General features: G+C 38.7%; 1 protein-coding gene across 2 annotated transcripts in view; it reads left to right on the top strand.

Moving 5' to 3' along the window:
* The window catches only part of UNC13B (unc-13 homolog B), a 232,879-nt gene that overhangs the window by 63,527 nt on the left and 154,598 nt on the right, over window positions 1-14,754 (top strand). For both annotated transcript variants that reach the window (XM_025359917.1, XM_025359918.1), the window contains exons 3-6: window positions 481-580; window positions 6,120-6,237; window positions 7,354-7,477; window positions 12,277-12,350. In XM_025359917.1, the coding sequence (XP_025215702.1) occupies window positions 481-580; window positions 6,120-6,237; window positions 7,354-7,477; window positions 12,277-12,350 (416 nt within the window). The remainder of the gene's footprint in view (window positions 1-480; window positions 581-6,119; window positions 6,238-7,353; window positions 7,478-12,276; window positions 12,351-14,754) is intronic.

Here is a 14,754-nt window from a genome sequence, read left to right as displayed (position 1 = left end):
ACTTATCTCTTTCTACATTTTATTAAATTTATGTACCTTATCTTTCCTAGCAGGTCAATTAGATTTGGATTTTTCCCCCCAGACGGCAAGTAGGCTATGTAATTAACTTAGTAGGTTAGGATTAACATTGTAATAGATTAAATAAATTAGAATAGGAAATATCAATGTATCATATCTTGGCATTCATGAATCTGTTTCAGTTTGAGTGTGTGTGTATGCATATTTGTTGGGTCATACATAAAATTTCTTAAAATTTAAAAAACAGTATTTTAGATTATGCTCTTGAAGATAGTATGTAGTTTTATTATTTTGGCAACTCTACTGTGTCTTGAATGAAGCTATATTATACAATATATAGCTTATTTTTTTCCTGCACATGTAATACTTTAATTTCTATATTGCTTAATTCCAAGGACTTTGTGAGATTGGGTAACAATCTGAGCACTAAGTATTCTGTCTCCATTTTGTATTTTTTCAAAGATAAATTTAACACATATGTGACCCTGAAAGTACAGAATGTGAAGAGCACAACTGTAGCAGTTCGTGGTGATCAGCCTTCCTGGGAACAGGATTTCATGTTGTAAGTATTTTGCAGCAGCAGTGTGCCTACATATTTCATAATCTTTTAAAGGAAATTGCATTGGATGAAACAATTAGAAGATTTTGTGTATTTTTGTGATTTATAAAATGTACTGGCACTGTTAAATACTCTTTTGAAAACTGAGGAGTTACAGAAATAAGTGAGGTTCATGGTACGTGAAGCACAAGTGCAGTTTTGTTTTCTCATGGATTTGTAATTTGTTCCTGGAGATGAATGATAATGCAGTTAAACTCCCAATTGATTTGTGTTGGTGCAAATACTACATAGGCAGATTTTCTCAATGGCCAGAATTAGAATAGAGTACAGCAGACTTCCCATGACATTAAACTTCATCTTTCTTTGATTCTCAGAAGGCTCTTTGAAGGAATGTGGCCATGCATGTGAGAGACTGTATCTTTGTATGTGCCTAAGTCATCTGTTTTAGAGGCTGAAGATTTCTGTGCTTATAATCCTTTTGCTTTATGGAGTAAAATGTCCTATATTCAATTAATTAAAATGAATAAATATTAGTAGAGTTTCTCGTGTATGACAAAGTTTAGTATATTATGATTTTAATTAAACTTTGGCTTTAAAAACTTGATATTTCTTTCTTTTGTCTCCTTAAGTTTCAGGAATTTTGTGTTCCTGTTCTAGAAAAGGGGAAAAAAGTATAGAATATATTGAAGGACTAGGCAAATCATTTAGCTTCATAGGGCACTAGTTTCCTTATCTATAAAGGTCTTCCTTTCTCAGAAGATTATGCTTGTTTTTTTGGAAGGTAGAGGTGGACATGAAGGGGCTGAATGAGAAAACGTACTGAAATTTGCTGTGAAATTTGAAACGGAAGTGAAATCGATTTGCATGTTTTATAGTGCAGCTCAGAGGGACATAGGGATGGTTATTTTTTTTATGGGGAGACATTTCCAATCCTCTGGGCTCTTAGTATATTGCTTCTTTTTTTTTTTTTTTTTTTGAGGCAGGATCTCACTTTGTCAACCATGCTGGAGCATGGTGGTATGATCATAGTTTACTGCAGCCTCTAACTCCTGGGCTCGAGCAATCTTCTTGCCTTAGCCTCCTGAGTAGTGGAAACTACAAGCATGTACCACCACACCTTGGTTAATGTTTTTATTTTTTGTAAAGATGGGGTTTTCGCTATGTTGCCCAGGCTAACCTCAAACTCCTGGGCTCAAGCAATCTTCCCGCCTTGGCCTCCCAAAGTTGTGGGATTACAGGTGTGAGCCACTGCACTCAGCCTATATTGCTTCCTATAGGACCATTATTGTGATAGTTAAAGGCAAAGATTATGAGGTTTGGGGCTAGGACAATAGCAGAAGACATAGAAAAGGACGAATAGAGGGTGTTCAGGAAGTAGAACCAAAAGATTTGCTTGGACGATGGGGTGGGTGGTATGCCATTCAGTAGGATGAGGATTAATATAAGTTATGGACAGTCTTATATTTGAGATTCTTATAGGACAGATAGGAAGGAGGAGAGGTACAGAAGATAGTTAGAAACCTGAAGCCGGCACTCAGGGAAGAAGTCTGCTTTGGAGAAATATTTTGGTCAGTTGAAGCCATAGGTGAAGAGGAGAATGCTTAGGGATAAGATGTGTATGGTGAGAAAAGGGACTGGGGTAGAAGCTGGAGAGTGGCAGCATTTAAATGAGGGGACAAAAAAGGATTAAACAGAGAGGTAGAAGAGCCAGGATATAATGGTGTCTTGAAAGCTGAGGGATAACTGGGCTTCAAACAGAAGGAGGCCAATAGTGTCATGTTTCTTTCTCACTGATTGCCTCTCTCTCAAGATTATATAAGCCTCATTTATTCCCTCTTACAGTGACAGTGATATGAGACTGAGAGCACCTGTTTCCTTCTTTACACATGCAGTGTACAGAGTCAGCTACAAATGGTTTATGCAAGTCTCTTTCCATACCAGTGTGTTAGCCATAATCCTGGCTATGGTTTATAAACCTAGCACTTCCAGTTGGCTATAACCATCACTTCCAGTTATAACTGTTCCCATTATGTGAGGCACAGTGATCTTCTGCAGCCTCTCATCAGCATAGCTAGCATTATTATTATGTGTTTATTTTCCAGTTTCCCATAGCACTTCCCCTTTCTACCCTGCTGTGATATGTGTGAATTTTCTTCCTGTCTTCCACATTGAGATGCTGTGTGAATTTTGCCGTCTCTTCTTTTACACGTGGGTTTTATTAGCTACTTTCTCTACTTTTCTGCTCTTCCTACTCCTTATTCTTCCTATCCTGTCCTATTTTATTTATTTACTTATTTATTTTTTTTGGTTCACTCCTCGCAGAATTTAGTCTACTACCCTGTCCTTTTGTCACCGGAAACTCCAGTGTTGGTTTCCTCTCTCCCGTTCTCCTTTTTCCTTCTCCATGATGTATTATGTGGCAGTATCTAATATCCATTTTGGTATTTCTTTTTTTTTTTTTTTTTTTTTGAGACGGAGTCTCGCGCTGTGTCACCCAGGCTGGAGTGCAGTGGCGCGATCTCGGCTCACTGCAAGCTCCGCCTCCCAGGTTCAGGCCATTCTCCTGCCTCAGCCTCGGAGTAGCTGGGACTACAGGCGCCCGCCACCACGCCCGGCTAGTTTTTTGTATTTTTAGTAGAGACGGGGTTTCACCATGTTAGCCAGGATGGTCTCGATCTCCTGACCTCGTGATCCGCCCGCCTCGGCCTCCCAAAGTGCTGGGATTACAGGCTTGAGCCACCGCGCCCGGCCGGTATTTCTTATATTATTTGTTTTTAACATTTTTCATATCTTGTTTTTAGGACTAGATTGTTCATTTCTTAAGGGTAAAGTGGGCATCTTCACTATTTGTATGAATTCATGTATCCCAAAGTCTTCTATACACGTTTATGTATATTGTTGATTGAATTAATTAACAGAAAAGAAACTTCCCAGCGTCCTGGGTATGAAGCATAAGTAGAGCTCTCAGACCTCTCTTAGCTGGACCTGCTGAGCAAATGTAGGTGAGATGAGAAGCTTCTTACAGAATATATACTCACTGTTTGGGCTTTCTCCCCAGAGAGTTCTCTGAAGAACAGATTTTCTTCTTTATCTGTTCAAGTCAAGCTGTTAAAGACCTCTGGCTATTTCTTCTGTCTGTTGGCTGAGATACTATTTGGGAGTTGATTTGGGAATATTATATATGTATCCCTAAGCAATTTTTCTTTTTTTCTTTATCTTGTGAGACAGGATCTCACTCTGTTGACCAGGCTGGAGTGCAGTGGCACCATCTTGGCTCACTGCAGCCTTGATTTCCTGGGCTTAAGCGATTTTCCAGTTTCAGCCTCCTGAGTAGCTGGGACTACAGACACACGCCACCATATCTAGCTAATTAAAAAAATTTTTTTTGGAGACACTAGGTTTTGCCATGTTGCCCAGGCTGGTCTCGAACTCCTGGGCTCAAGTGATCTTCCCACCTCAGCCTCCCAACATACTGGGATTACAGGCATGAGCCATTGCACCTGGCCCAAGCAATTTTTCGATTCCATATTCAAATGACGGATAAGTCCAATGGATTTGAGGATGTCACCTATATTTTCCAAGACTAATTGGTTAATTAGGCTGAATTAAATGATGTGACAGAAAGCTTAGTTTCTCCACTGTGAACACTGTAACTTAGTAGCTAGGCTTATTCATCTACTTTGTGGCTCTCAACAGCTCTCCAGATAGCTTAGAAGTTTTTGGACACACAAAAAAATTGAGTCCTATATTATGTTTCTTCTCCAAAGCACCTAGTCATATGTCTTGTAAGTGCTCAGGAAATGCTAATTAAATGAATAAATTAACTCAGTACATTCTATGCTGTATTATATTTATATAAAAGGGATACATTTTCTTTGCTTTATTCATTTTCAACACCTGACATTAATTCTATGGCTGTCATTCTATATCTCAAACTTGTGAATCTGAGAACATTTATTTTATAGCCCAACAGGGAACCCAAGTACAAACTTGAAACTTCTACTTATGATAAATAGCTGTTGTTTTCCTGAGAATACTTTTCTGCTCTCTCTGCTGGAATTGGTCTTTTCTCATCTTTCTTGGACTACCCCTCAAGTAGCCTTGTGTTTCAATAAGAGATTTCTGGAGAACATTTTTAGCATTAACACAAGTACTATTTGCATATTCTAGTTTAAGACTGGGATTATGTTTGAGTTAGTCCTTCCAAGCAGATACTCAACCATGTATGACACTGCTTTTAAATAGTGCTTATCTGGCTCTCTATGGAATGATTTCTTTTCAATTTTTTTCCCCCTGGTTGTTATTATAGGAAAATCATTGTATTTATCATTATCCCATGGTAATAATTTTGCTTATAAGTGACAATGCCTAGCTTAATAATGATTAATGAGTCTCCAGGGACTGAGTGGTGTGAACTAGCATACTCTAGCGCCCCTCACTTGCCTGTGACCACATGTTCCTATCAAACTGACGTGTTCTCAGGGACCCTACTTCTACCTGGACTCCCTTTCATAAATCCCCCTTCCCCCCAGCTTTTTTGGTGGGGATGGAGTCTGGCTCTGTCACCCAGGCTGGAGTGCAATGGCATGATCTTGGCTCTGCCTCCTGGGTTCAAGTGATTCTTGTGTCTTAGCCTCCCAAGTAGCTGGGATTACAGGCGTGCGCCCCCATGCCCAGCTAATTTTTTGTATTTTTAGTAGAGACAGCATTTTGCCACGTTGGCCAAGCTGGTCTCAAACTCTTGACCTCAGGTGATCCGTGCGCCTCCCAAAGTGCTGGGATTACAGGCTTGAGCCACCATGCCTAGCCTCATAAATCTTGTAAAGTAGACTTACCTTTCCTAAAAGTTTCCTGTATACAATGTGTAGTTTAAGTTGAAGCAGTGTTAGTTGACAATAAAACATATGAAACTGTTGCCTATGGGTGGAAATTGGCAGGCAGGCCTGGCAGTAATGTCCTCATTACTTGGCCTCATATTGTGTGAAACTGCATTAGTCTAATCATGATTGTATCTCCAAAGTGGAAAGAATGGATAGACAAAGGCATTTTTCTTTCTTTTTTTCCCCCATCCCCACTGAGGTTTAAATGGTATATAAAAAACTGTACATAATTAATGTGTACAATTTAGACATGTATACACTTGTGTTACCATCACCATAATCAAGGTAATAAATATATTTATCAACTCTAAAAGTTTACTTGTGTCTCCTTTTTTTGTTGTATGCGTGTGTTAAGAACATTTAATATGAAATCTACCCTCTTAAATTTTGAGTTGCACAATACCTTATTGTTAACTGGAGGCACTATGTGGTAGAGCAGCAGGTCTCTGGAACTTATTTAACTGTAACAAAGGCAGTTTTCTGTGGACACCTTACATAGGTTTCTTGGAGCCTAAAAATGGTCACGGCATTCTGGGAAATTTTGATTTTCCCTGAAGACAGGATCCTGGTGAGAAAGCATTCAAAGTTTAGCAAAACAGGAGATGTAGTTGTTTCTTTCATATTGTCTAGCTTTCCTCAAAGGGCTTTCCTCTTTCTCTTAGTGAGATTAGTCGCCTGGACCTGGGTCTAAGTGTGGAGGTATGGAACAAAGGACTGATCTGGGACACCATGGTGGGGACTGTGTGGATTGCACTGAAGACTATTCGTCAGTCGGATGAGGTCAGTCATTGCATTGCCTGTTTGGAAGTATGGTTCCCAGCCCTTGCTTCTCCCCATGCTAGCTCCACTTTAGCTAATATTCATCCATGCATCTTGGATTATTCTTCCCCTTTTCTAATTAGAGGGCATGCAACCTGCCTGTTCCTAACTTCACCTGAAGGTTCAGATGATTTTATTTAAGTCTGGCCTACCCTGTGTCCTGTGACTGAACTCACAGGCTCCAGAGCACCTCTTCAGCCTTATCAGGTAGATAGTCCCTTCTGAGGTATGTGTGTGTCTGTGTGTGTGTGTTTACTTAGGGTACTTGTGGTTTCTATGTTCTCCTCTAAGTCGCTGCCCTGGGAGGAGTCCCATTAAACTTCCTTAGCCACCTGGCTCGCTATTCTCTGCTTTGTTTCTTTGAGTTACCAGTCTCCAAGGAACTGATTTTCAGTGCCCTTCTTCTGCATGTAACCCTAACAGAGTTTGAGGAACTACCAGGTTTGGCAATTTATATTCACACTGTCTATACGTTTTTTCTAGGATTGAACTCTTGCCTCACTTTCCTAGACTAGACCATAACTGAGCATCATTTCCCCACTTTGCACCTGGACAAAATCTGTTATATTCCTATTTGGTGTTAACATGGACCATGAGTTTTCTCTGGGAGTGGGGAAGTTGAAGTTGCCTCTATTTTCTGTATTTCTTTTAGTTCTAGCTAAGTCTCTACTCCCCCAGGCAGATGGGCAGTTCATTTTCATTGCAACCCCAGTTCAGTCCTATTTAGCCAACAATGTTAGTAGCTTTTTACTGACTAGAAACAGTGACGCAGCCATTAAGAACTGTGCAGGTTAAATATTGATCCACAGAGGTACTTAGTTTTAGAGTATGCTACTCGAGACATTTTGTCCTCGTTAGACCTGCAGAGCTGAGCACTGAAAGCTGCTTCCCCACCAAAGAGGGAAAACGGAAGCCACATGCAGTGGAGGCAGGTGGTGACAGTGGTGTGTTTGCCTTATCAGGATGTGAATGGCCCTCAGAAGCTCAAGCACAGAACTTCAGAGAAAAAAACCTGACTCTTGGACTAAGAGGGAGCCAAGAAAGATTAAACTTTAATCTTAGATCTTTGTGTCCTAGGAAGGGCCTGGGGAATGGTCCACATTGGAGGCAGAGACGTTAATGAAAGATGATGAGATCTGTGGAACTAGAAACCCAACTCCTCATAAAATTTTGCTTGATACAAGATTTGAGTTGCCTTTTGGTGAGTCTATTTGATTAAAATTTTAAAACTATTTAATAATTTTTACCATATTATTTGGAATTGTTTGCTAGTTGTTTCATTAATGTATATTTTGTCACCTCAGCCATCTCTTTTGAGGATATTCTGTCTTCATTCACTCTCTTTTAACACTTCACCCAGGGAATGGTGCAAAGTAGAATATAGAATGGTGCGCTTAAAGAATCTACACTAAAAAGCATTCTCTTCAACTCATCTAATTTTCTGTGACTATTTATTATAATGACTTACAAAATATTTGCTTGTTAGATTTATTATTTTGAAAATAAACATTTATTGTCTTGAAGTGACTATATATACCTTCTGATTTGTTAATTTAAGAAATAGCACTGATGAATAACAATTTAAAATGTGAATTAAATCACAATACATGCTCATGATAAAAATTCAAATAGTAAGAAAATGTACATGGATAAAGTTAAAAGTTTATTTTCCCAGTTCCTTTAACCTTCTTTGCATTTCCCAGTGTGAAACCACTGTTAACATTCTTGTATTTTGGTTTAGACACATGATACTTATTTTCTAAAAACTTATTTTGGCAAAATTTGGATCATACTCTATATAATATGTATATACTGATATATAGTGTTTTACAAACTACTTAGACATTTATCCTGGACATCGTTCCATGTTATACTTTAAGATCTATCTTGTTCATTTGAACAGATGCCTCTACCATAATTTATCTTTTTTTTTTGTTTTTGTGTTTTTGTTTTTTGTTTTTGTTTTTTTTCATTTTTTTGAGATGGAGTCTTGCTCTGCCTAGGCTTTAGGGCAGCAGCACGATCTTGGCTCACTGCAACCTCTGCCTCCTGGGTTCAAGTAATTCTCATGCCTCAGCTTCCCGAGTCACTGAGATTACAGGCTTGTGCTACCACATCTGCTTAATTTTTTGTATTTTTTAGTAGAGACAGAGTTTCACCATGTTGGTCAGGCTGGTCTCGAACTCCTGACCTCAAATGATCCGCCCACCCCGGCTTTCTAAAGTGCTGGAATTACAAGTGTGAGCCACCACGCCCGGCCTACCATAATTTATTTAAGTACTCCTTTATTGATTGACATGTAGGTTTTTTCAGTTTTTTTTGATGTTATATACTGCTAACTAACAACTCTGTATATCTTTGCCCATTTTGAGTCTAGAATGCATTTCTTAAAGTAGAATTGCTGGATCAAAGGGTATGTACACAATTACTTTTTATGGAATCTACTAAGTTCCTTGTCCAAAAGGTTATACCAATTTATACTCTTATAAATTATATCTGAGGAGTGCCTGTTTCTGCACATCCTTGGCAGTCTTTTGTATTTCCCAATTAATCTTTATTTGATTTTTTGTATGGTGTCTTGTTTTAGTTTAGTTGATTTCCGTTAGTTTTATTTTAATTTTTTACCATTCATATTATGGATATTTGCATATCCTGTTGTTATTGCTGTTGTTTTATGATCTCAGTGTATTTGTATCTTGTATCCTATGGTGATTTAAGCAAAAATGACATGATTTTCCAGCTAACTCGGAAAGAACTAAACTCAGAACAACTATTATTTCAGAAAAATAGAAAGGCAGTCTTTCTTGTGGGACGTAGACCAAGCTGCAAGTGAAGGGAAAATCAACTGGAGGGAGTGGGTGTTGGTTCAAATACCACAGATACTGTCCATTTTCACCAAATTTTAGTAGATAGTCTTGAATAAATGTTTTTTTGTTTGATGTATGCACTGAGGACCATTTCCAGAGACTTTAAATGGTTGTATTTTTAATGTTGTATTACTTTTTGACTGATTTCACTCACTAATTACATAGTTACAAATATTATATAAAATAGACATTATTCTTCTACTTTTAGTGGTTGATTTTATTTAAAAATCAGGGCCGGGCACAGTGACTCACACCTGTAATCCCAACATTTTGGGATGCTGAGGTGGGTGGATCATGAGGTCAGGAGTTTGAGACCAGTCTGACCAACATGGTGAAACCCCATGTCTACTAAAAATAGAAAAAATTAGCTGGGCGTGGTATCGTGCGCCTGTAATCTAAGCTACTCAGGAGGCTGAGGCAGGAGAATCGCTTGAACCCGGGAGGCATGGAGGTTGCAGTCAGCCAAGATTGCGCCACTGCACTCCAGCCTGGGCGATAGAGCGAGACTCTGTCTCAAAAAAAAAAAAAAAAAAAAAAAGATTTAATAATAACAAAATAACATTTATGGTGAATTATTGTGTGCTGGTGGACATGTCACTAAGTATTCACATATGTTAGCTCAGTTAATCCTCATTTCAGTCCTTTGAGGCAGACCCAACTATTATTCCCCACTTTAGAGATAAGCAAACTAAGACAGAGAGTATTTAAGTATTTTGGCCATGGTCTGACTCTAGAGCTGGGGCTTTTAATTTTAACTATTTGTATAATACATTTAACTACTTCTTGTTGGGTATTTTGATTGTTTGAAGTTTATACTGTTATAAATAGCACTGCGATAAACATGCTTGTATCTCTCTATATTTTTTCTCCTTAAAACTATTTTTGTGGAGTGAGGCAGGAATAAATTTACAATGGTTTAAGAAGTTATCCAGTGAAAAGTCCCTTCAGAAATCAATTTTCTTCCTATAGGCTACCACTATTAATACTTTCTTGTGTATCTTTCCAGAGTCAGTTTCTGAATATAAGTGCACACACACACACACACACACACACACCACCATCTTCTTTTTAAAATGCAAATAGTAGCATATTCTAACACATTCCCTGTGCCTTGCTGTTTTGCATTTAATATATCTTGGTAAATCGTCCCACATCAGAGCATATAGACCGGCAGCAGCAGCAGCTCCTCTTCCACCTTGCACCTCCCACTCTCCTTTGTAACAGGTGCGTAGTATACCATTTTATGGATGTACCATATGTATGAGAAAGCACTATACAAATTACGTTGTAGACTATTTGAAGGTGAGTGTGTGCGTTTTTAAATAAGACTTTGAAATATTGCTACCAATTGTTAAAGAGCTAGTTGAAGGGAAGGAACGGAAGTTTTGGACAGGTGGAACAAAGGAGAAAGGAAAGGGCTATATTTGCTTTATTCATGTGGGCTACTAGAAAGTGTATCTGTTTAAATATCTCTGAAGTTGATATGATCCATATATTGCCTGAGTGTTTCTCTTTACTGCTGGTAATATGGTCATACCTGATGTTTTTATTTTTATTTTTATTTATTTTATTTTATTTATTTATTTTTTAAATATCAGGTTTTTTTTTTTTTTTTTTTTTTTTGAGACGGAGTCTGTCTCTGTCTGCCCAGGCTGGAGTGCAGTGGCCGGATCTCAGCTCACTGCAAGCTCCGCTTCCCGGGTTTACGCCATTCTCCTGCCTCAGCCTCCCGAGTAGCTGGGACTATAGGCGCTCGCCACCTCGCCCGGCTAGTTTTTTGTATTTTTTTAGTAAGGATGGGGTTTCACCGCGTTAGCCAGGATAGTCTCGATCTCCTGACCTCGTGATCCGCCCGTCTCGGCCTCCCAAAGTGCTGGGATTACAGGCTTGAGCCACCGCGCCTGGCCCCATACTTGATGTTTTTAAAAGGTGAGTTTTGGGGATAAGTTGTTATAGTCAATTTGAAATATTTAGAAATGAGGATATACCATTGTACCATTGTTTTTTAAGAATTCAAATATTTTCAGTTAGTGACTCACTTAGCAAATATTTGATCATCTAATACTTTCCAGGTATAAAACCTATGGAGTATTTTTTAATAGCTTCTTTTTAAAAAAATTTTAATTGTGGTAAGAGACATAACTGAAAATTTAGCATCTTAACCATTTTTAAGTGTACAGTTCACTAGTGTTAAGTACATTCACATTGTTGTGCAGCAGATATCCAGAACTTTTTCACCTTGCAAAACTAAAACTCTGTCCCCATCAAACAACTTCTCATTTCCCCCTCCCCACAGCCACTGGCAACCACCATTCTTTCTTTTCTGTGAATTTGACTACTTTAGTTACCTTACATAAGTGAAATCATACAGTATTTGTCTTTTTTTGTGATGGACTTATTTCATTTAGTGTAATGTCCTCAAAGTTTATCCATGTTATGGCATGTGGCAGGATTTTCTTCCTTTTAAGGCTGAATAATGCTCCATATGCAAGTCTCTCATTTTGTTAATCCTTTCATCCATTAGTGGACACTTGGGTTGCTTCAACTCTAGGTTATTGTGAATAATGCTACTAGGAACTTGGGTGTGCAAATATCTCTTTGAGATCCTGCTTTCACCTCTTTCATATATATAATCCAAAGTGGGAGAACTGTGTCACATGGTAATTCTACTTTTAATTTTTTGGGAGAAAACCTTTGAATTTTGAGCATCTCAGTATCTCAGCATGTGACTTTTCTTCTAAGCTAATCCTTTGGATGGTTTTGGTCTTACTGAGGGGAAGGTAGTACGGTTACATAGAAAGAATGTAGTTTTTGGAATCATACAAACCATGGTTTGAATCATGGCTCATCTCTTTATAAACTGTCACCCTGGCCAGATTATTTTACCGCTCTGAACTTCAGCTTCTTCATCTACAAAACAACAATGGGAATAACGTACATTATATTGGTTTTTGTGAAGAGTAAAGATAATGTTCATGACAAGAACCAAACCACCAGTTAAAACTTGTGCATCACTACTACCCTCTGACTTCAGTCATTAGACTGAATAAAGTATTATCTGCTGATGATTTATTACCTGCTGATGTGATTTGTTTTCTTTTTCTTCTTCTTCTTTTTTTTTTTTTAATGATAGATATCCCAGAGGAGGAAGCCAGATATTGGACCTACAAATGGGAGCAAATCAATGCCTTGGGAGCTGACAATGAGGTAGGAACAGCCTTATTTGCAGTATAGAGGGATAGGGGGAAATCTCCAATACTCTTTATAGGTTGCCCAGGAAGGGGTCCAAGAGCATGTTGTCCTGAGAATGAAATCATTTAAATTGCGTTAAAGAAAAAAGACAGCTAGAAGATTTCCTGAAATGTCACTAGAAGGTCCCATCTCCCATTTATTCTGTTCTTCCCATTCTCCCATTCTGTGGTACTAGTCTGGCTCTGGACTGTTAGGGAAGGAGCTTGCACCAGGGAATCTGTCCTCTTTTGTGTGTGAGTTGGAGGCATTTCTTTTGCTTCTACTGTCTCCCAGATTTTTGGATATTATTCTTATTTGTGTCCTGTTTTTGAGGATGTTTCGACTGTTGCATTGTTTGGTCTTGCCAGTCCTAACTTACCTCCAGAGATGAGGCTGGTGTGTATAAGAGAACACATTCAGCTCAACCTGGGGCATCAGGATTGGAGAATGTTTTTGTTCTTGCTGAGGGAGAGCAAAGATGATAAATTTGTTTATTTTGGACATGTGGGCTACTAAAAAATGGGTCTGATTGTAAGATATACTTTGAGTGCCAGAGGATATTTCAGCAGAAATTTTTGATAAACAATTTCATGAGATAATCGGAAGCTGAGGTTTGAATGGGGTAGGGAGCTGTAGGCATAGAGCTTCATTAATATATGAGAAACAACTGAAGTCATAGGAATAGAAAAACTTCCTCAGGTAGAGCATATGGAGACAGTATTCAAGAACAAAATCTTGGGAAACCTTAAACATAGAATTCTGAGAAACAAAAGAGACTGAGAAAGGGCAACCTTGAAGAGCGAGAATAACATAACCAGGAAAGATTCATGGAACAAAGGAAAAAACAGATCCAAGGCAGAAATTCTTGACAGTATCCCATGTTAAAACAAGTGAATTATGAAATAGAGCTATTGGATTTGGTGATTGATGACGAGTACACATCCATAGACTAGTACATAAAGGGAAATGCAGTGGTTTGATGACTGTATTTGTTTCCTACAGCTGCCATAACAAAGTTCTACAAACTAGGTGACTTACAACAACCAAAATTTGTTTTCACACAGTTCTGGAGACTGGAAGTCTGAAATTAGGCTGTCAGCAAGATCAGTTCAGCTCCATCTGGAGGCTCTGAAGGAGGAAGCATCCTATACCCTTCTACCTCTGATGGCTGCTGGCAGTCCTTGCTGTTCCTTAGCTTGTAGATGTATCATTCTGATCTCTGCCTTCATTGTCACGTGCCTCCCTGTGTGTCTGTCTGTGTCTTCACAATGCATTCTCCTGTCTCTGTGTGTCTGTGTCTAAATTTCCATTTTTCTTATAAGGACGCTAGTCATTGAATTAATTTGATTATGTCTGCAGAGACCTTGTTTCAAAATAAGGTCATATTCACAGATACTTAGGGTTAGAAGTCTAACATATCTTTTAGGACATAGTTCAACCCACAGTGAGTTAAATGAAAGATGAAGAAATGGCATTTGGGACAAGCAACATCTACTCTTTTCAGGGTTTTCCCTTACCTCTTTTATTCTTGGTAGGCTTTCTGTTATTAAACTGTATAACTCTTCTCATGCCCACACCAGCATCCCAACTTTTCTTTGTTGTTGAAAGCTCCAGTCCTCCTTCTCCACTTAGTAACTCTGAGCATTTCTGCTTTTTTTGCATCTACATTACTTTGTGTTTTTGTTCATCTGAAGCCTGGCTGTGGAGTGGTACCTTTCAGACTGCCATCATCCTTGTTTTCCTGATAAAGAAGCATGTTGTACTTTTTTTGTTTTATAGGCTTTACTGTGTGTCATTATGCAGAATCAGAAGAAGGGACTAAAACAATTTAAAAACCAAATATAACTTACACAAAAATTGTGGAATTTTATAAGTTCTATTAATAGTTCTTGGTCTGTGGTTCCCAACTGCATATCAGATTTTTGCTTTCTGTTTTTATTGTAGGGTGTGACACTCACTAAGTTTTCATCTTTCATCCTCTCTTCCACTGTGCAGTTTATCTTTTTAGCAGTTTTATTGAAATATAATTTGTATATACTGTACAGTTCGCTCATATAAAACTTACAATTCAGTGGCTTTTAGTATCTTCATAGTTGTGCCCTATGGATGTCACCACAACTCCAAATCAGATTTTTTTTTTTTTTTTTTGAGACGGAGTCTCGCTGTGTCGCCCAGGCTGGAGTGCAGTGGCGCGATCTCGGCTCACTGCAAGCTCCGCCTCCCGGGTTCACGCCATTTTCCCGCCTCAGCCTCCGAGTAGCTGGGACTACAGGCGCCTGCCACCACGCCCGGCTAGTTTTTTGTATTTTTAGTAGAGACGGGGTTTCACCATGTTAGCCAGGATGGTCTCGATCTCCTGACCTCGTGATCCACCCGCCTC

This window comes from Theropithecus gelada, chromosome 15, assembly GCF_003255815.1.
Source record: "Theropithecus gelada isolate Dixy chromosome 15, Tgel_1.0, whole genome shotgun sequence".
Classification (NCBI taxonomy): domain Eukaryota; kingdom Metazoa; phylum Chordata; class Mammalia; order Primates; family Cercopithecidae; genus Theropithecus; species Theropithecus gelada.
This window is presented reverse-complemented; position numbering and strand designations above follow the sequence as displayed.